General features: G+C 45.3%; 1 protein-coding gene across 4 annotated transcripts in view; it reads left to right on the forward strand.

The window, feature by feature from the left end:
• Window positions 1-23,371, forward strand: part of NRK (Nik related kinase) — a 1,461,188-nt gene that overhangs the window by 967,936 nt on the left and 469,881 nt on the right. For all 4 annotated transcript variants that reach the window (XM_069612728.1, XM_069612727.1, XM_069612725.1 and 1 more), the window contains one exon: window positions 13,292-13,423. In XM_069612728.1, the coding sequence (XP_069468829.1) occupies window positions 13,292-13,423 (132 nt within the window). The remainder of the gene's footprint in view (window positions 1-13,291; window positions 13,424-23,371) is intronic.

Genomic DNA, 23,371 nt, shown 5'->3' on the forward strand with positions numbered 1-23,371 from the left:
AGTCTCTCCTGACACACAATTTCAGAAAAAGTCTACACATATGTAAGTCACAGCCTCGGCAGTTGAGCAACATCAAACAAGTAATACATGTTTAAACAGAGTGAGTGGTTGCTCCATCTGCCCTTTATATGGTGCAGCCAGCTAGGAACTCTACAAAAGATGGCCCCCACAATAGAAGTCCATGACAGTGACTCATTGCTTAATGGTTCCGTTGCACTTATTAAGGAGTTCCCATGTGTGAAGTGGCAAACGAAGGTTTGTTTTCTCTCTAATGACTCTAGTTTCCTCTCTAATATTTTATTGCTTGCATACCTGTTTGAATTATTACTTCTTGTCTCTCATATATGCCACATTTGTCCATACTCATTGTTCCTCTTTTCCTCCATCTCATTTTCTCCAATGCCTCTCCCGTTTTATCAACCCTTTCTCTCTATCTTCTCTGACTGCCCTGTATCTTCTGATTTTATTATTTATTTATCTTCTGATCTGTACAGTCTGTTTCCTATTGTCTCTCCAATGGTTAGTTTCGGGCTTCTATAGGAACTCGGAATCCCCAGTGATAGATCTGAGCATTACTCGTATTATCCCGACCTCTACAACAAAACGCTGGGTATATCTGCATATTCTTGATGTTTAGTTAGAGCCCCCTTCTTTTGAACAGAGTCTTGTGCTTTTTCTGCCCTCTAGTTATTTCTGCTATTGTGTTTTGAAATTGTATTGCATTCCACTGTTTAAGTATAACCCTTCCGATATCCCACTGTGCTTCACTCTTGCATTCATTCTCCGCTCTGTTTATAAATGGCTTTTATTTGGATTGCTTGTTTGATCATGCTGTCCTCCTTCACCATTCAGGGCTAGGGGTGTGTTGCAGAAACTTAAATAAAAGAATGTACATTTTTGGAAATATTTGCCCAATGCAGTCATTAAGCGTCGAACGAGAAGCCTGTTTCTAGCTTCCAATAATAGTCACTCACCTATAATAACTGTGTCCAAGCACTTGTTTGGTCCCTCAATCATGCTGGCCCATTCCAAATATTCTCAAATTGTGAACTCCTAACCCTCAACAGACATGCTTATTTTGCCCCCAAGAAAAGGGGCAGTGGAAAGGAAGCCCTAACCTTGGTGGGGACCTTAAGGAATCTTGAAAAAGGAATGCTATTAAGAACACCAATTCCGGAACCCTGAGTAGTCACTAAAAACGATGTTGCCTTTAATAACTCGTGTCAAAAAGCAGTATATATGGCACCCTAAAGCCAGCATGAAGAGGCTATAATGGGTGTCAAATGCCCCTACCTGAATCATGTACCAGAAGCAATGCTTATGGCCCATGATGTGGTTTAGGCCAGTTACAACTCGTTGGAGACCTACATGCTCCTACCTCATGCCCATCACCTACCAACTGAAAACATTAAACCCTGGCATCCAGATGAACATGTCACCACAAACCTGAATCAAACCTTAAGTACTCCAATGCGCACAAACACTGTGCTGCTACTCGTTCCAACCCAAAACATTCCAAAATGTGTAATCCAGCACTGGGTGCCCGAATAAACCCACAAGAAATTCAGGAAACTGGGTGTCAACAACTCCTAGCCAAGGGACCTGGGTTTGCTTGCGATCAATAAAAGTGTTTGAGCAATTCAAGCGTTTCATAGTCCCAAAGTGTTAGTGCAATGTCCTTACTTCCTGAAGGAGTGGTGTATTGGGAGAATTTAAGCGCAAGCCATCACCATCTGCATTCCAAAAGAAGAATGTACATGTTGGATCTTCAGTCATTCAATGGTTAACGTTCTTCAAACTAACACCAGTGCATTAATCTGCACTTATGAAATGTACTCTCTGGAACACCAGACAATAGTGTCTTCTCATTGAGGTATTTGCTCCTGTGCTGATAGTCTGTGTGTCATCTCTCAGAGCTAATGAGGGATTAAGGGCATGCCAGTTATACATTTCAAAGCATTTATACTTTGGCTCTGCAGTCTAAATCGTATTAACCCCTTAGAACCAAAGTCCTGGCTGCAACCATCATTCAGCACATCAAGAGGCACTGAGTGGTTTCTGAATAGTCTGTGCCATCTAGTAGGTCCTGTAATAAAAATGGATTTGAGACACAGCTTTGAAATGGCAGCCAAATGTGGTCAAATACTTGAGTCTCCTTGTACTAATTGCCCAGATAATAACCAGAGAATCAGTACAATAATTTGATTGGAAATTTCACCAACCTATTGGCTAGATGGACTACACTGACCTTATCCAGCTGAGTTGACTTCACTGTGTACCTGAGATGGTTACCACATTACTGGTGTATGCGTCTGCTAAGCGGTCACCTGTGCAGACATTGACGAGGAGGCTCTAAGAAACTTGAGGAGAACCATCTTCGGTTCCGTAAGCACATCACGATCTTCCTCTTTGCTTCGGCCTTCCCTCTTCCTCTTCCCTGCTGATCCCTGTCTGTTATTGCATTGGGCACCTGGCCACCCTCTGAAATTGGGCCCAGGTCCCTACCCACCCAGCTGCATACCTACACTGCCCCCTGGAAACCCTCGCACTTAGGTCTGTATCTGCAACCCTACGGTCCCCCTACCTGCACTTACCCACACTTGCTGTCTGCACTTAACTCTTGCACTTGCCTCTAGCATGCTGCCCTACTTGTTGTTCTGATTCCTTGTTCAGCACTTTCCACTCCTCCCTGTCCCCTTGCGCTTCCCCCTTCCCTCTCCCCTGCACTTGCACATTCTCAATGTCAATCGGCCTAGTAAGATTGTTGTCTTGTCCTCCCTTCTACCCCTCACTTGCCTCGTCGCGCCTTGAAACACTTGTGTATAGGTGTGCTATACATAAAATATCATACCATATCATAGCAAAAGTTACCTGGAGGTGCTCAACGAGTGGGACCAAGTTTTATTCCATCTCTGGAGTGAACATTTGGATGGATGACTGGAGACTGATAGGCAGGAGGGCTTTGCAGGCCCTTTCCACGGTTTTACTAATGAATGACTGGTGGATGTTTTCTATTTTATTGAAGACACGTCACAACCATACTTTGACTTTTCTGGGAACACTCTTGTCTTTGAATATTCTGAACAGTTCTCTATTGGTGGTCTCAGAAAGACTTTGGTAAATGTCAGCACTGCAAGGAGTGATGAGGCAGAGTCTCGTTGTCTGAACTGTGGCCATGATTTTCTGGTTAGAGTCCAGCCACAGCCCTACCCTTGGCCCACCTGTGTGATGCCATTTTCCACTACCCTCCTCTAAGCTTCACCTCAGTGCGCCATTCCTGGCACAGTCCCAGGGCGGCAAAGGCTACACTGATGGCTCCTTTCCTCTACTGAGCCGACAGCACGCCTCTTCTTGTGTGTTGCCGGCTTCATTGATCCACTATCAAAACCACTGCCGCTCACCTGTCCTCCAGCTATTGACACCCCTGGGTATGCCGCGACACGAGCAGCCTGTTCAGGGGGCACTGCTTGGTTTCTAGCCCCCTCCCGCTTGGGATACACCGTGTCCTAATGGCCCTAAACCCTCGTTGACCAGGGCTTCTGGGCCATTGGAATGAACTCAGTGGTACTTTATTTATAAACCTCAAAAGGATGAAAAGTGGAGGCCACACTGGCAAGATTCACACCTGTGTCTTCCATGTCCGGGAGGCCACCCAACCCACTGAGCCATTGGCAATGTCCTTGCTTCCCCACCTCGGCCTCCAATAGTTCTCCATCCATCCATCCCTTCAAGGGAAGTATCATTTCACTGGTCATTCATGTAATCCCTCGATTGGGTTTTTTATGGAATGCTGCTCCCAGGGTGGTGTCTTCCAGATGTGGTCTGGTGCCAAAGAAGTGGGGGATAACGTTTTTTAATTTTTTTATTTCCACCCTTGAAATAGTGGTGGAAATTTGAAAACTTTTTTGTAGCGCAAGGCCTTTTAATGCCTGTGATTGTAAATGAGCTCCCTAAATCAACGGGGGTAGTTGGTCAACGCAGTCTATGGGCCTGACATACAGAAGCATTGTATAATGGCACTAGCCCCTTGGAAGCGCTCTGTGAACCAGGCGCTATATGCCAGGAAGATGCCCGATGTTTAGGTCTGCGTGCAGTGGCTGCTTCTGTGTTTGAGGGTCAAGTGTTGGGGGATGGGGGTTATTACCGCCGAATGCAAGGCGCACTTTGCACCTTATATTCAGCGCACTGTACTCTTAGTGGATGGCTTCATGTGAGTTAAAAATAAATACAGTGCAGGGCCAGGAGTAGGTTGCGACACATGAGTCTGTCCACAGGAAGCGTGGGGCATCATTTCGATGAAGTTTGGACGAGCAAGTGAAAAGGGAAGCAATGATTTTATTTTTGGCTTCATTTCGGTAAACAATATTATGGACGCTGACTGCGCGGCTGGCGGCATTAGTCCTCGGAAACCAGATTCAGTTTCCTGTAAGTGGCGCATGTTGCTCATTTCCGTATTCTTGCCAACAGTTCTTGTCCAACACATTTCAGATGAAAGAAGTCATTAGAGATCCTTTGAAATGCTAACAGAAAAAACCAAGAGCACTTAAACACTATTTTATTTGCAAGAAGCGTGTGGTCAAATATTTTGGCCTTATTGCACAAAAATATCCAGACTCGCTTTTAAGTGGAAAAGGTCGCTTTAATGTGACAGGCAACAGCTCACAAATCTGCTAACCAGGCTCCCTGGCTTTACAGACTAACATATCCATTTTAACAAATTGCCAAACAAATAAATAAACAATTTCAATCCCCCACAATTAAATAAATAAACCATTTACAATTCCTCCCTTCCTCCCGTCCCCTTAAATTCCTCTTAACCTTCATTCCTGCTTTCTCCCATTTTACCCCCTAGGCCACGCCCCTCCTTCTTCAATACCTCTTCCCGCTCTGTGTACCCATGTGTAAGCCCGTTCGTGCAAACAGCACCACCCCCCTCCTTTACCGTGCTAGTACCCCATTGTGCTTCCCTCACCCCTCCCCCAAAGGGCCATGTCCCCAGCACTAACGCAAAAAACTCCTTAACCCCGAAAACTCCCCTCAACACCAATCTCCTCCTTAACCTGTGACCTGCAGCCAGGCTGACCTGCCACATCAGCAACAATGAAAACCTTACATCCCATCGCCCTGTCTACCTCCCCGGCCTGTCACACGAAAACCATCATCCTCTCTAAAACCCCCTTGACCATTCTCAAGCCCTGGACCTAAAAATAGGGGGGTAAAATGTAAAAGAAAATCTGGACACCCCCCCTTGATTACCCAAAAAGGGGGCGGGAGGGCAGGGACAAATGCTACATCCTAACCGTTGCCTGCTCCTGAATCTTCCATGCCCCCTTAAATATCCCTAACAGTGCTCTATGCGCCTGTGCAGCGCCCAAAATCACCCTCGGGGGAATCGCTTGCGCATTCCCACCAGGGACCCCTTTGGATTTACGGCACAAAAATACCCAGACTCAATATTAAGCGGAAAAGGTTGCTTTAATGTGACAGGCCACAGTTTACAAAACCGCGAACCTGGCTCTTTGGCCTTACAGACTTACGCATACATTTTTAACAAATTGCCAAACAATTAAATAAATTAACAATTTCAATTCCACACAATTAAATAAATAAACTGTTTAGAATTCCTCCCTTCCTATCCCTTTCTCCATCCCGCCCCCTAAATTCCTCTCAACCCTCATTCCTGTTTCCTCCCATCTTCTCCCTGAGGCCATGTCCCTCTTTCTTCCATACCTCTTCCCCCTCTCTGTACCCCCGGCGTAGCCGTTTAGTGCAAAAAGCACCACTCCCCTCCTTTACCGTGCTGGTACCCCATTATGTTTCCCCCACCCTCCTACAAAGGGCCAGAAAAACCCTCCCCTGAGGTGTTCTTTCTGCCCCACGCCCTCCTTACCAAAATTCTCCTCACCACCAACTCTTCATGATATCCTACACTAGCAATCTTACATCCCTCCAGCAATACATGTTTCCTAACTGCGACACATGCACCCCATTCTCTTGAAACCTTGAAACAATGAAATAATCCTCGTAAATGATTTCACCCCCCAAGGTCCGCAAAAACGTCACAAACTCCCTGTTAATCTTTATCCTTGTCCTTTCTACTGCACCTTCGTTCACACACCCCCCATCCATACTCTTCTTGGTGGTAGCTTGGTCCAGACTAGCCCCACCTTGGGCCATATCTCCCTTAACCAACTCAGGCCCCTTTTCATCCTTTTAGCAGTGACACCCCCATATCCCTTCTAGATCGTTCTCCCTTCATGAACAATTATTGCCAACGGCACCCCCTGGCACTCACTCAAACCTGCTAGCATGGGCAGCAGTTGGCCCCATCTAAGCCCCCCTACCCCTGCCCATTTCACTAAGGCAATGTTATAACTACATCCTCATTGGGTCCTGAAAAGATTTTTTGCCGTATCTTTCCCTACCCATTTCACCATGTAGTGTCCACACACCCAGATCTGCGGCAACTCACCACTCCTCCGTGCTAAATCTGCAAAAGAAAAGTTTATACGTTTTCTCTCCATCAACTGCCTTACACCCAGTCACACTCCCCACTCTCCAACCTCTCCTAACCGGCCCCATTCCCCAGCTCTCCGATGTACCCCTTGTATTTTCCATATTCCCATCGCCCCAGACTCTTGACCTTCTCTTCAGATAGCTCCGTCCTACTACCTTCCGATGTTGCCCCACCCTAAAACAATGAGTTCCAAAATCTTCAGTTCTCACCCCCAACACCAATAGAGCCCTCCTCATGATCCCTCAAACTTGAGCTGCTGTCACCCATGATCCATTTTCATGCTGAAAACCGAAACCCGCTATACCCTTACATGTTTTACGCCCCGCTACTCCTGCACTATCTCGACACACTTTTTACTACCTCTATCCAGAAGCACCCAACAGCCCTTTCCTCTCTTATCCGTGTTTGATCTGCCAATCTTTGTATCTACACTTATTTTCCATAAATGTAAATCTTCCTACCATAAACCCCCTTCCCGTCTTTCCCCCCCACCAGTTCTGACACCTACAATGCCCCAAAGAACAACCAAATAAACAGGTCGAAAACATGTACCCCTCCCATGATGACCTGCACACCCCACGCAAAATCTTGGAAAACCTCAATAACAGGGCCGCTAAAACTGGTCTCCTGCTATCCTTATCTTTCTTTTTCCCCTTGCCCATCCTTCCAGTATCCTACTTGCCATTTCCCTGCCACTAAGTTGAAAGCCCAAAACCCATTTCCTGTAAAAAGCAATGCCCGCCAATTTCCCTGCTATTGTTGCCCTGGACCAACCCTTGTCCATACACTCCAGTAAAACATCAACCACGTCATCCCTTGCTCTTTGCTATTTGGTTCACATGCTATCCCCCCTTTCTCATTGCCATAAACACGTCTCCTGTGCCATTTAATTTCCACTGCGCACTGTCCTCTGTGACACCACATCCCTTCCTCTAGTCCACTGCGCCCCCATGTTCACCCTTAAAAATGTTCCATATCATCGATGTTTCCACCACTGCACCAGGGGCCATCCATGCACCCCGTCCATGCAGTTCCATCTCATTGCGGTTCCACCACACTGCACTATGGGCCAAACGTGCACCTCGGTCCACGAAGATCCCTCTCATCGCTGTTCCACCCCGCTGCACCAGGGGCCAAACGTGTACCCATGTCCATGCAGTTCAATCCCCATAACCTGCCACTTCATCGCCGCTCTTCTTTGCTTCTTCACCCGAAAGCAAATCCTCTGATATAACCCCTTTTGGCCCCCAGTAAATTCTTCCAGGAATCTTAGCCAAACTTGCAATCCTCCCTGACCTCTCCTGACAACCTCACCCTGTGATGTGGGTACTTAGTTCCTGTAGTAGACTGTGCCATGTTTCTACAAAAGTGCAAACTGGGGCCACTACCCGACAATCGAAATTGAGCTGCCCTACTAACCTCTGTATGACCCCCAGTATCAATTTCCGGGCCGCGATCACCTTCTCAAGCAATCCTACAAGCCTGCTCACCCTGTTGTGTGGCAAGCGTGAGATCCCGGCCAAAGCATCCAACTCCATCCCTATGAAGGTCAACACCACTGCCGGCTCTTCAGTTTTATCCTACCACCAATGGCACTCCCAATTCCTTCATCAATGTCTGAAAGACCTCCAACATCCTCCGACATTCCTGTTCTCTGCCTACCCCACTGAAAATCATCCAACTAATGCAACCCGCTGCTCCAGTGACGTCTTCTCGGCAGATCACGCCAACCCCTTCTTGTTCCTCTCTCCTTGGATGAAGGGTTCTCCCCTCCACCCTGTGCTCAGCCATGCTAGGGTCGTGTTGTGCCCTCTAGTCTGTTCTCTACTGCCTTCTGGAGCAGCCACACACAAGCCCTCTCCTTCCACTTCATCAGGAACCACAGGGGGTGTACTACGCCCTCTGCATGCCACCCTACTAGGTGGGGAGGTCGTTCTGCACCTTCCCCTTTCTTCACTAACCGGCAGGGATAGAGCCCTCATCCGCCCACCTGCACTATTTTGCAGTTATTTCCCTCCCTCCTCTGCCCCTTTGCACAGCCACCCCTCTTGGGTCCGAGCTGACCCTAACCTTGCCCCTACCTTGTCCTGTGCCCACCACCACCCCTGTTCCTATTCCGCTAATGGCCTTCCCTTGCCCTTTTGCTCCCGTCCCACTACCCGACCCATCACCGTCTGCTTCCCCACTCCTGGTTGCTCTCCTAGGTACCTCCCCCCTGCCTCTCCTGATCCCTCTGTGCCAAATCTCCCTCTTCCTACTGAGGGGCTGCAAGCCACCACTGCTGTGAGGGCGCCATCTGACACCGCTCTACGCTGTGGTCTTCCCTCCCCCATGTCCTTTACCTCCGTAACCTCCATTACCGCCCCTTCCAGGTGGGCTTTAGATGCCCTGCTAATAATACTAAGGGCCTCACTCAGTGCCTGGGCGTCCAGCCGACCCGTAGCCCCAGAGCCCTGTCCTGCCATCCTACTGCCTAATGTAATTAATTCACTTTATGCCGCCGACCTCCAACGCCAACCAAAGTAGCTGGCTCCCGAACCTTAATATATATGTATCCTCACGGGACCTATCTGTCATATACTTAATGGAAGTAGTACCAGACTTCCTCACAATACCAGCTAAATGCACTCTACCTCAGCCTAGTAAGAAAATGTTCCTTGACTTTATCCTGCTGCTGAGCAAAACGTCTCCCTGCAATCTATGCCACCAACTGCAAAATACAAGAAATGTTTAAAAAAATTAAATGTAATATCCCTACCCTATTCAGGGACCCCCCGCATAGGTGCCTGGTGCCTGGTAGAAGAAAAACATTTGTCCCCAAGCAGTGCAAACCTTAACCAGGCTATGTGCACACTGCCCCCATGTGGCTCCAACCACTTACGCACTCCTGAACTACTTGGTGCTGGCCATTTAAGAGCATGCACTGCCCCCTGGCTGTGAGGCTCAGGTTCTGCACACTCCTGGCCTGTGCACCGAGCTGAGGCTAAACCTGGGCCGGCACGCTCCCCTCAACTCCCCTGAGCTGACCCCTGTCCCCAGCATCCACGACTCCCCCCATGACACACGGACCACCACTGAGGGTGGACTGCCCACAAAACTCGCCCTTTTGCTAACGAAGCCCTAAGGATGCGAGGCAGGCTTGCAGGGCACCAGGAGGTGGCTCTCAAGTAAGCCGGGAGGTGCGTTATCTACAGCACTCCTTTACAAAATATCCCATTATGGCTGTAATAGCTTTGTATATTGAATGTATTATCCTGCCCGCACTGGAAAACCTCTACCCTCCACTAAGCTCTACTCTACCTCTAAATGCTGCCGCCACCGTCAAGGCCCAAAGCAGGGAAGGGTCGGGAGCAACAACCAGGACAAAGGCTATGTCCTAACCGTCGCCTACTCCCGAACCTTCCCTGCCCCATTAAATACCCCTAACATCATTCTATGCACAGGAGCTGGCCTGTGTAGTGGCCAAAATCACCCCGGGGGAAAAAAACTCTTACGCGTTCCCCCCGGGGCCCACCTTTTCGCTTAGAAATGTCATTCCTTACTCCAGGGAGTATCTTGGTAATTTCAACAACTAAGTATGGACCAGCACATAACCACTGCATGGACCTGGGTGGCCAACTTTTGAAAGTGGGGTTCCTTTTCTCCAATGTGTCCCATGTTTCTCTGCTATGCTCGCTGAACTATCCACACCCACCCACCCCCCTTTGTGTCTTCACACTTCTGTGATCCTGAACATAAAAATAGAAAGCTGGAGATACAGATTCACCTAATAGCAAGGGGTGAAAAATCCCTGTGCCTTTCTTGCCAATGCTGGAATTCCCACCCGGCCCTAGTCTTACCTGAATTCCCCCCCTCTTTTTAGCTACCTCCCCCTCTAGGATCTTGTGGTTCCGTGAAGAGCCATGCAGGCGGCCTGTGGTGCATAAGAAACCACCAATGATATTGAGTTCTTTTAAAGCGCTCCATGCCGGACAGAGGGATTGCTGTGGTGTGGGTGGGGGGCTGAGAGAGCTACAGCCCTCGGTCTTGTGGTTATAGCCCTGTATAGAAGCTCAGGGGCTACAACCAAAAGGATAGCTAGCCCTGAGATCTGACAATCCCTACATTAGCGTAGCCCCAGATCCTTTACAGACCTAGCAACACCCCTGGTGCCAGAGTACTCCAGCTGTCAAGCACAGGTTTTCATTTCCACTGGTGCTTCATTTATTGGCCTAAGAAGTATGAAAGGCCAACTCAGCTTTGCTGCCGGATTCAAACGTACCCAGTGCAGACTGCCCTCATGTCAGAGACCAACACTTTACCTGTGCAGTCATCCAACAAAAATCCAACAAAAAAAATATATATTTTCTCTGCCATCTTTCTTCTATGTCAGATATTTTTTTGAATGTCTTGTATGTCCAATCCTTACCACCCTTTCCAACCATCCCAATCCTTATCAACCCATCGGTTTCTTGTGTCTGAATGAATTGGGCAGGAGCGTTTGGGAGCAGTGCTTTTTTTTAAATTAAGTTTTACTTTCCCTATATCTTTATTTTAAAAAGAAACCGTTCCTGAATGGTTTACTTTTAAAATAAAAGTGTAGGAAGTAGTTGAAACGTGCTTTTCACTGCACTGCACTAAACATTCCCTTAAACAGCAGGTGTGTTTGTTGGGTTGTGTACAGGTTTGTCCTGCTCCCCACGATACCAGTGCTCATCCAGCTCCCTCACACCGTCTCAGGCATTCCAGGCACTCGCCACTCGGACACAAATAATACACAAGGCCAGAAGTGGGATGAAAAAGCGCTGTAATGCCTAACACACACCAGTGCTTGGGAGGGCTGCATTCGGCTCTGCCCCTCCCAGGCCTGGCTCATCCTTATGTACAATGCAGAAGCTACATATTATTCTCCACCCATTAACACCACATATGATAACATTTCGCCGAACAGGGAGGAAGAAAGCACATTTCATTACAGTAGACTGCCTTTGCATGGCAGCCTCTAGCAGCCTCGGAACAGTGTCAGAACTGTGTACTTCTCAAGGGAGGGCTGTTCATGTCCATCTCTGAAGCCTGGCGGCATTCCATAGATCAGCTGCGCTGTGCTCTGGGACATCACTTGGCACGGATGTTCAGATGTTAGGCCAGTCCTTCAGCAAGTCTTTAGGCCAGTCCTTTTGTATCCGATGAATTTCAAAGAAACCAAGAGAGAGTGCCGAATCAGAAATGTAACAAGTTGCACATAGTGGGGGCATGGCGGTGGGATTTGTGAGGAGCGGAGGCAGGCCAGCCGGGAAGATCGTTCCACTACTTCTTTTAATACACTTCGACCACTAATCTGAATCTACTTTTTTCCACCTTTAGACATGGCAGATCCTCAGCATTGTGCCACCTTCCCATGTTTCCAATCCTCGTTAATCTCTGGCAGCCCATTCCAGTCCACCTTTTGTGTCTTACTTTGAGCATGTCAGATTCACTCACTCTCCATGGTCCAGTGCGCTTGATGCTCTCTAGTTTTCCCTGCCAATGCATACTCCTCATTCCTTGGGGGGATCCACTTCCCCCACCTTTGCGTGAAGGTTGCCAGAGCCCCGCCCACATCACTGTATCAAAACCACTGATGCCCATGTTGCCTACGTTGGAATGACCTTCCCCCTCCTGGTACGAGTGAGCAGGACCACCCCACTTCTGATTTGGTTAACTGCATCACATTCCTCCATAAATTGCACACATTCCTTACCATGCATATGAACTAAAACTACAGGGGCCAGCATGCCTTCCCCGGGAGGACGTCACAGACGCGTGCCTTTATGAAACAATCCCTGTTGCCGTAACTACTGTTTATTATGGAGCTCTAAACCTATTGTGCAATGTGTGCTAGGTCCTCAGTCTCCCGTGTGTAGCTTGTGATCCTTCTTAATAACATGTTTTTTTGGTCTATTTGGAAAACATCGTTAACCAAGAATCTGTGTAGTATCCTATCATTCCTCCCTCTCCCTAGTTCCATTTCCTGTTCCACATGTGTAAGGCTTACATTGCCGTTTTGAGTAACTTATAAGCCCTCAATGCCGGAGTTCGTTCTGTGCGCGCGGCTCAGGGATTTGGACCTCTGTTGTTCTGCGTGGTCCTGCTTCCAAGAGCAGCGCGCTATGCCCCTGCGCTAAGATGGGACCACGCTCGCCGCTGATGAAAGGTGACATTTATATTACTGTTTGGCACGGTGAAGCTTGCATGCAGGTGTGTTTGCTCTGAGATGAAAATGCCAATAACCACAGAGATGAGAAACAGTTCTTGGGAATTGTGAAGCAATGCATTCGTGAGGACTTGCCTGTGAGCAAATGTGTGAGTCAGAAATCTGCCTGCCAGTCCTCCCCATGCAGAAAAACGGACTGTCTGCATGTCTCCCTGTCGCTCTATCACCTCATCTGCCTGCCATTCGATGGGATATCTCTACTAACTTTATTCATGGAAAGCTTGATATCTCCCACTTAATCAAATTACAGTTATTTGCAAATCTAGGCTGGAGTTAAGAATTGCCATGTCAATCATTTCGGGTCTCCTTGATAATGAATTCAGATTTATGAACCAAATTGCAGCCTTCTCGGTAGTGCTGTGAGCCTCGAATATCCAATGAGCGCATCTGCTCCCCACTCAGTCAGCACCCATGCAGCAGTGCTGCGGCTCGAGGCAGATAGGATGTGTGCAGGCGAACTGCATGACACACTTGCTTACACACCTGAAGGCCTGTGTCTGTCTGCGTGTCTTTAAAATCAATGTTTTCTCTTTTCCTTTAAGAATGAAAACCTGCGGGCCAGCAAAGATGTACATCATAGCAGTTCTCTGTCCGACATGATTATCAGCCCCCTGACCCCCGGGCAGGATGACGTGTTCTGGAATTGCCTACACAGCGACGAGGAGCCGCCTAAGGTATTATGGGTGTCCATGGACGCTGACTTGCCGCTCCATAAAAGACCTACAGTGCTTGTGTATCACAGATTCCACTGTTTCCTTTAATCAGAAATGGCTATGTTTGCGTTCGTGTCGTGCATTATGTTTGCGTTTTCTTTTTGAAAAAGGGGATTCACCCCATACAGCCCTCACTACCCTTCCAAGAGCCCCCTCACCTTCCCCCATGTTTACCCCTTCCCGTTTTTCACGCTGTTTTCACTAGTTATGCCCTTTCCTAACGGAAACATTTATTCCATTTGGCAATATTAATTTTCTCAGTATGGTCTCGAATTTTTGGGATGCTAAAAAGAATTTTCAAATTGGTGACTCTAGGCGCCTTGGAGTGTAGTGTGATTCTGGAGCAAAGTATTTCCTCATTCTCCAAAATGTGTTGGGGTTCAAATCACAGAAACTTGCTTGTGGCAGTGCCACGACGTGCTTATAAACCCTCAGTACCTAATCTCTATTAGTTTCAATGCAAAATGGCGGACATACCAAAAGCGCCAGCGTTAGCTCAGGCCAAAGGTCAGCTCTTTCCCAACACATTGCTGCTATGGACTTGGATCTGCTGAGATTTGAAGATGATGACAGTCAATATATCATCTTTTTATATAAGGTGTTATGCTGGTCTCTTGGCACTTCTAGGTGCCCGAATATTAGATTTTACTACCACCAAATGTAACAATTGTCTAGTTATCGACTTCGGAAAAATGGAGAGCTTACTTGGCTGTGCTGGGATTCAAAATACGTCTAGTGGAACAAATATGTTGATGTGCTGAAGTAGTGAGGTCCCCTGCAACCCCCACAGTGCAGGGGTCCCTGCCTCCCACGTTCAGATAAAGAATGCATTGTGAAATGGATCGTGACTGGTGGATGAATGGGTATGAATGTGATTGTGAATGTTCTGAGTGGGTGGGTGCCCGTGTGGAGCGTTCTGAGTGTGTGCACATGTGAATGTTCTGGGTTAGAGCCCATGTGCAGGAAGCAATGTGAGCAGGTGTATGGGTGACAGGTGAGTGAATAGGTATGAATGTTACTGTGAATGTTTTGGGTGGGTGCATGTGTGGAGACGGCAATGTGAGTGAATATGAGAGAAGATGTATGTAGTGAGTGACAGGTGAGTAAATCGGTATGAATGGGAGTGGGAATGTTATGGATGGGTGCCCATGTGGATTTCACACTGTGAGTGACTATGAGAGTGTGTGTGTGTATGTGTGTGCACATGCAAACGTTCTTAGTAAGTGCCCATGTGCAGAATGCAGGTGAGTGATCGTGAGAGAAGGTGTACGGGCAAGTGACAGGTGGGTGAATCAGTATCAGTATGTATGTGTGTGCAAGAGAGAATGTTCTGCGTGGGCGCCGTGTGCAGAATGGAGGGTGAGTGACAGGTGAGTGAAGGTGTATGGGTGAGTGACAGGTGAGTGAATAGGTATGAATGTTACTGTGAATGTTCTGGGTAGTCCGGTGGCTGCATGTGTGGAGAATGCAGTGTGAGTGAATGTAAGAGAAGGTGTATGAGTAATTGAGTGGTGAGTGTCTGGCTGGGAATGTGATCTTGTGTGAATGTGTTGGTTGGATGCCCATGTGGAGAATGCAGTGTGAATGTTCTGGATGCAGGTGTGAGTGAATGTGGGAGAAAGTGTATATGCGAGCGACTGGTGGGTGAAAGGGTATGAATGTGATTATGAAAGTGTGCCAGTCACTAGGGGGCCCGAAGGGCACTGTATCCTTGTTGACATTTCCTTAAGTAACATGGCATGTTTTACTGTTTTTTTGGGGTTAAAGGTAACTTGATGTGTCTTATCACTTAGCTAGACTGGCATTTTGGTACAGCCAGTCTAGCCATTGCTTACTGTGGCATGACATTCTTTACTGAGTATCTATGATAAAGCAATCATGATAAATATTATTACATGGCAAGATTAGCATTTTGGTGCAGCCAGCCTGCCATTTCATACTGTGGCACGACATTTTTTTACTGAGCAGCTATGATAAAGCAAGCATGATAAGTGTACTTATGTGTCCAGATTGGCCTACAGTGGAGACCATTTGGACAAGTTTTGTTATAGTGGCTGGGCATTTTTATTGCAAAGCCAACAGCAGTATGTTCTTACGTGGGGTTACTGGCATATATTGGACATGTTCCTTGTAGTATAATTACCACATTACACGCAAAGTAAACATAAGTACGTTATAATAGGGAATACTGGCATATATTGTTGCAGCCAGCATGGAAATGTATCGGTAAAGCAAATGTGAACATGTTTTTTATACCAGTATATATTGTGAAGAAATGCATGAAAATGCGATGGGTAATGTTCCTGTGCACTGTTGGTGACTTGAATCTATTGGATTTTTTGATGAGTTAACAACAAAACCGATTGCAAACCATCTGGCTTTTTAACTAATTGTTCACATAACGTGTGCCTTAAAATGCACCATTTGAATCCATTATTCCAAATATTTTCTCGGGAAAAGAATGCCACCCACCCCACCCCGGAATCCTGTTTTTGTTGGTTTGTGCTCTCTAGCATACTTGTTTCAAATATTTATGCCCAACTATTTAAAATAATTCACTAGCCGCCACAGGTGGCTGGTATATTTTGGTACCAGGGGCCAGGCACCGGCCCCCTTGTTTCTACCCTAGGTGAGAGATTTAAACTTTGATTAAAAACATACATCTTCCACCTATCACAGTGCGTGCGCGCCCCTGCATCAGCATGAGGATCATGGCCACTGTGCATGCATGGTGGTCCAGGCCGGGCCAGAGTGTGGTGCGTCCCATGCTTTGTTGAGGAGTTTGGGCGGGGGGCCTTGGCATGGCTCACTGCCCCCTCTAGTTTTGTGTTGCATCCTTGTCAGAGGAAGGGGCTTAACTCCCTTAGCTATCAGATCACCTAATTACACGTGCCCTCTTCATTCTTTCCACGCTGCTGAACTTCTGTTCTCTGCTCTTCTCTCGACTTGACTATTTTTCTGCTCTTATTCTTGGACTCCCTGCTACTCATCTTGCTCCTGTTCGGTCTATCAATCCTTCTTCTTTGTTCGTCTGTATCTCTTATCATGGTTCTTTGTACCCTGCACTATCTCCCCTACGTTGGTTGACGTATACATCTCGTCTACTATGTCACTTCCTTTGTAATGTCTTCAAGTGTCAGCACGTCCTGTCCCCCCTATCTTTCTACCCTGATCTATTTTGATTCCCCTTCCCGTGCCCTTCGATCACAATCCAAATTCCTCGTGTCTGTCGGCTGTCCCCCCTACTCAACCCGCTTCGTCTCCCTCACCATTATTGCTCCCAGCTACTCAAATAAACTATGTTTTGCCCTTTGAACACTTTACTCTTTTCCTTTCTTTCTTCCTTTCTTTATTTGAAAACTCATCTTCTGTCTATCTCTTGGTAATTTAAGATAATATTCTACAGTGTTTGTTTGATCAACACGTTGACAAATGTGCTTTATAAGTCAAATAAATACAATACAAAACAAATACTGCTTACTGTGTTTTCCTCACAGCTATTGTTGCCAATGGAATTTTGCTACGGTATTTTCACTGCAGCCATTTTAGCTGTTTTAAATAAATAAACGTGTTGTGTGTTTGGGGTAGGGGATTAGGGGGGTGGGTGGCAGACTGAGGTGGTAAGGGGTGGGTCAGCAGGGGATTGGGTGGGATCGCCCATTAAGCAAAACGAAAAACGCGGCAAAAGTTTTGCAGTGGAAACACCACAGAGAAAATTCCAACAGCAAAAATAGCTGCACGGGAAACAAGGGAAACTCTAAATACAGTCACCTTTATCTTAAAAGGATGTTAGCTATAACAAGTGCTGTTAATTTTATCTGAACATGTTTGCATTATTCAGGATTGGGTTAAGAACATGATTTAATAAGAATCATTTTCTTTAATATGGAGCACTTATGTTTCTATCCCACAGAATGTATGCACTATATATCCATAGGCCACACACACACACACACACACACACCATCACATCATTGTGGTGATTATGTTTTGCTGTTTCAAATTGTCTGAATACCAAGCAATACGCGTGTCTCCTGGTCATGTGTGCCAGATTAAAAAAGCTTATATGTAGCTTCTAATGTTTTGCAGAAAAATAGTTTAAGAGGTTTAATAAAATTCATCCAACAACGTACTCGTTTTGTACTTTAAAATAAATAATAACATGCAGATTCTTGCCTCCATGTGTTGAACTCTACACACAAAATAAACATACTGCCATAAACAGTTTCTTATCGATTAATGGCTCTAAAGTGGCAGAGAAAGCAGCAGGCACTGTAAATCATAACTGATTACAGGGCAGTAATTATGCCAGTTTAGTAGAGATGTCACAGCTACCCTGAAATAAGAGCATTCTTTAGATGCTTCTATAGGCGTGTTACAGGATTCCCTATATTATATACTTTTTACGTACGTTAGGGGATATTTTATTATTCATACTTTATGGCCATACGCAGTAATCCCCTTTATTATGGGGACTCTTGCTTAATGTAATGATTAGATTTTCCAGTTGCTGATACATATAATCAATATAGAATCTGTTTGGATAAAAAACATATTAATATGCAGCTTCTAATGTTTTGCAGAAAAATAATCCAGACAGTTCAATGAAATATTTCTAAAAAAGGGTGTCTTTTTGTGCTTTTTTAATAAGCGATAACATGCAGATTCTTGCTCACATGCGTGTAACTCTAGCAGTGCACAGAATAAGCACACTAACAAAAGCAGCTGTTTATTCGGTTATTGCAGGGACGTCATTTGGGGGTTGCCAGGGGCTACAGGTGCGACCCCTGGGGTCTCCCTTGCTACCCTTGAAAAAAAGAAAACTAAAAGAAAACAGAAGCTGCGGAATGGGGGTACATGTGTATGTTTCTTGAAATTAGAAGCTTCTCAAACGTAAAATGCATTTAAACCTTAAAAGCGGTGATGGGGGTTGGGCATGGGGGAGGTTTCAGGTTTGCCTCGTACAAGTATTTCAGCAGCATAAGCGATCTGAAGCCTCGCTCTGGAGCTTGTTTCAACATTCATCCTGTCAGGACTGTTTCACTCAGCTTCCTCTAGCAGCGCTGGCAAGGCTTTGGTGGACCAGCGTGTTAGTGTAGGAGGCGAGTATTTAACAGAAACTCTCCCTCTCGCCCCTTTGGTCCTTAACCCCACAGGAAGCAGGGTATTTTCTGACTTTTTCTTGTAATATGCAAACTATCTACAGCGTCCACAGCATACTGCAGATTAAGGGCTCCTGTGCTTTGTTTCCTTGCATACTTGCTGGCCCTGGATGGAAAACTAGCACCTGTCTTGAGCGCTTACTTCTTAAAAATGGATGCCAGCCAGGCCCCTCTAACAAAACCCAGAATGGCTATCAACACTGATGGCCACTTTCACAAGGCACTGAGCAAGTATGCCCATGCCCAGCCCACTAACTTGCAAGAGACAGAGAAACTGCTAAACAGCACCACCAACAATGAGGAGAATGGCCTGAAGAAATAATACTCGGTCACCATGTCAGCAAGAAGTCTATGGATATGGACCAGAATGGCCACAGCAAGTGGGTGTCTGCAGGGCAGGTTGAGCTGGCGCTGCTCTCGCCTTCCAGGGTCAGTCTGGACAGGGCATCCTCAACAGACACCACCAATGCCCATGAGCAGGGGAGACCCACGGATTACCTAATTCTGGTCATATTCTCCTGCTTCTGCCCAGGGTGACCGGTGAACATTGTGGCTCTAGTATTTTCGATGATGGTAAGTGACAAGACATGGACTTACCCTCTCCTTCTTAAAGCCATAGCATGATTAAATACTTAAAATCACATCTCTATGTCGCCCCTCCAACATCCCACGCAGACAATAAGGATATCCTTTTTGCTTAGTTTAAAAGCCTACTCTTCAGTGGCTGCTTTTAATTAAAAGGTGCAACCTTTTTAGTGTGCACACAGTATGCATTATGTTAATTCCTGCTGCTTGGCTTATGCGTTTTCGCGAATTTGTTTATGGTGTGAATTGTTGTTATGCTGATGGAGGCAGTTTTCAAATGCAAAACAGTGAGCAGCGTGATCTAAACATTCAGATTATGAATTGTAACCGTTTAATTGGAGACTACCCTCGACACTGGGAGTTCCTTCCCTCCCCACTCAAGGTGTCAACAAACTGTTTAATGGATTATTTTACTCAGCCGTATCTCCAATTCATCTAATACCCCTTAGATTGATTCCCCCCCTGAGCTATCAATGAACCAAGAACCAGGCCAGTGTACAGGAAATATGTTTAGTTTTATTTGGATGAAAGGTTATGAAACTCAACACAATAGAATTCTCTCAACATAAAGAAATAAAAAATGTGAGTTGAAAATAACATAAATCACAATCCTTTACTTTCTACACATTTCACTTCAAGAAATAATTAGCGCTAGACAGTGAACACATTGTTAGATGCAATGCTGTGCAATTTTGATTTTCTTGCGTGCTTTAAAAGCTGGCAGTTTATTTTTACAAATTTGTGCAAATGCATATAGCAATTATTATTTCACCCACACTTCCGCTTTAAAATAAACAGAGGGTGATTTAGCGGTTTGTTTTTCAGGCCCCCTCATACTATGGTCTGGGTTGGGAGATTCTGACAGAAAAATTGGAGTGATTTGGGAACTTTGGGATTTAGACCCCCCTCCACTGAAAGGCCTGTATTGGGGAAGCTGAATGGTGAAAATTGGGATGATTTGAGAATTTAGGATATTAAGCCCTCCACCCCTTAAAGGCCTCTGTTAAGAGAAAGTTGGACAGAAAGATTGTAATGCTTTAAGAACAAATGCTCCCCTCTTCTTTAAAGAAGTCAGGGTGAACAAGACAAAAAGGATTACCCAATTAAATTACTTTGTTAATTTAGAATTTTAACAAAAATCACCCCATAGTGTTGCACCAAAAGGGGAATTCATTAAATTAATCTTTTTAGTTAAGTAGGCTAAGGATCTACACAGATCTGCCCACCACCTCCACCCACTATAAATGGAAGGGATTTAAGGCAAGCAGATTCTTCCATCTTTTGGTTTCCCAGTGCTCAGTTCTACTTGTATAGAAAGCCTCTGTTTAAAGTTCAGGAAAGCCATCTGCATTTCAGAACACTCTGGAAAGATTTGACAGTTGTCTGGTGACTCCACTCTCAAGGATGCCCTCCTGCTCTCCAGCATAGGACCGACTCAGCTTCTGCTGTTTCATGTAGCTGTCAGATGGTAAGTTTCAGCAGCCTTCCTGATGGTAAATGTCCACAGCTCCCTGCCTTCCTCCTAGTGCAGTCCCCCTTATGTAGCAGCAATGACACCCTCAAGTTTGCAATCTTGGGGAATTACCCTGCAAGAGTTCTCGCAACTAGGATGAGACAGTTACCCTTCTCTCTACTTCCAAATCCAGTCTCCCTCTCAGGATTGGTTTAGGGATCTGGAGCAACATATGGCAATTCCCATTTGCAATCCCCATTTGTTCTTATGTCAAATGTTGGCATAAATCTAGTTATGTGGCAAACTCTACAATTTTACTCGCAACTGCCATAACATATATATATATATATATATTCTTATTCAGCTAATCCTGGGGAATTCAATAAGATGACAGTCAGGTCTGCACCATTTTGCATGGCTGTGTGTCACTTTTCCGCCGTTTTCATCAAAAACGTAAATGTTAGAAAAATGCAATTTATTCCCCATATTCCTAATTTTACCCTCCACATGTTCACCAACTTCCAAATTTGGAACATTTTCAGATCAGCCAGAAACCCATTTTAGATGGCCATTATATTTCGCTAAATCGCAGTGGGAAGAATTTTATATCTCCACAATCACCTGGCAAGTACCTAAAAAATGCCACATAAATAAATAAAATCTGATTTATGGTTGCTGGGAAAAAAGCCTGAATGATAATTGTCTTTTAAAATTAATAGTAAATCTTCATGTGTAAAAATGGCAATTCTCCAGCCCCCAGGCCATTTGTTATCACTGGGCCCGCCTGTAACAAGAGTTTTTTTTGTCATCAGTCTCTTTGGGATGGAAGCTTGTTCTTTGAAGTTGGAGATTCAGCCTCTCTTAATTGTACCCCCGGCTCCGTCTTCCCACCTTCTGTCTTCATTCTGGTCATGCTCCAGCCAAGGTTAGTTGTCTCTGCACAGAACCCAACCTTCAGGGACAACACCTTTCAGGAAGGCCACATTTTATGACCATTGCACACACTAGGTTGCCAGTTTCCAATGGGGGAGTTGTTTGTGGTATGTATCCCACAGCCAGCAAAAGGGTTTGCCTCTAGCCTTAAGAAACTTTTCCATGGGCACAAAGTGGGCTTTTCTTTTCAAATGTCTACTGATATGTTGTGCGCAAAACATAATATACATTACTTTTTGTCAACACGCACCATGTCTTTTTCCTTGACATTTTTCTGATAGCAGTGGTGCATTTTTCACATTTAAACTGCAAACACACATACAAAGCTGTTTTTGTTTCAGTGTGTAAAGTCCTGTTTTTCTTGTCAAAGGGGCCTTTTCTTTCTTCTTGCTTTGAGACTCAAAATGCTGCTTTTCCTTTGATAGTGACTGGTAGGCATTTTCCACATGGCTCTTAAATTTTAACTTGCAAAATACACAAGCAAAGCCATTTTTGGGTCAGTGTTTAAAAAATCTTCTTTTCATGTAAAAGGGACCTTCAGTTTGGGGCCTTTGAATGCACTGCACAGAATGTTGTTTGTTTGAGCTGGAAACTACATGTCACCTCCAGTTGGAAAGTATAGTAGCGGTAGTTGACTCATAGATACATTTATAACCAGGAATTGTGTTGATACTAAATCCTGGTCAATGATTTGATTTTAAGGCCTTGCTCATGGAGCATTTTACTCCTGGGTAAACAGACAGTGCATGCATCTCCAGGTCAGTGCTTTTTGTGGCTTGTTTAACACACACATACCAGAGATAACGAGTACTTCTGTGTCCATTGATCAATAGATCTTTCATACGCTAGCTGTAGCCTCTGTTAGAGATTTTGGTTACCCTGTTATAAGTATTGCATTATGTATGTTTTACATATAGGTCCCACGTTGAATCTGGAAAATTACATTCCCCAAATGTGTGATCGTGGACAAGTCACGCCTCCCTCTGTGCTTCGTCTTATATCTGGCTGAAATTGGAGCACCTGGAAACATGGGTGTTAGAAAGATCTGATGGCCGTGTGCCATCACTTCCTGAGATTTCACTTTAGGGCGGGGTCAATGGCATAACTTCCTGTGATGTCGTCAGAGGTCAAGGGTTGTGTGATGTCACTTCTGCTACCCCTGGCATTCTGGTGAAATGACGTCCCTGGGTTAATGGCTTTAAAGTGTCACAGAAAGCTATTTTACAAGAAAGGAAAAGCTTGTCAGTTCTTTAATTAAGTAATGCAGTGACCGGTGGAATTCTGCTCTGTAGTGGCTGAAGCAGCAGGCTTTGTGTCACCATGACTGAAGCATATATAATACAGAGCAGTACTGATTACAGGTCAGTAATGATTTCACAACTAGCCCATAATAAGAATTATTTTTACAGGTTTTTAACCAGCTATTGCAGACTGGCATGTATTATTATTATTATTATTATTATTATTATTATTATTATTATTATTATTATTATTATTATTAGTAGTAGTAGTAGTAGTAGTAGTAGTAGTAGTAGTAGTAGTATTAAATCAAGTAATGTAGAATTCATACATAAGAGCTACTGTTTCATTGTTGCTCACAGCCAAAACACACTTTCTCAGGCATTGCTATTGGGCATGTCCTTTATTTTCACCACATGACTGATCAGTGCTCGTTCACATAAGATCCGACCTCTACTAGTGACCTGCCCCCACCTCTCATACAGATTCACTGTGTATGAAAGAAAATGCAGCATAATTGAGGCTTGTTACAATAGC

This window comes from Ambystoma mexicanum, chromosome 5p (genome assembly GCF_040938575.1).
Source record: "Ambystoma mexicanum isolate Mex_15411 chromosome 5p, UKY_AmexF1_1, whole genome shotgun sequence".
Lineage (NCBI taxonomy): Eukaryota > Metazoa > Chordata > Amphibia > Caudata > Ambystomatidae > Ambystoma > Ambystoma mexicanum.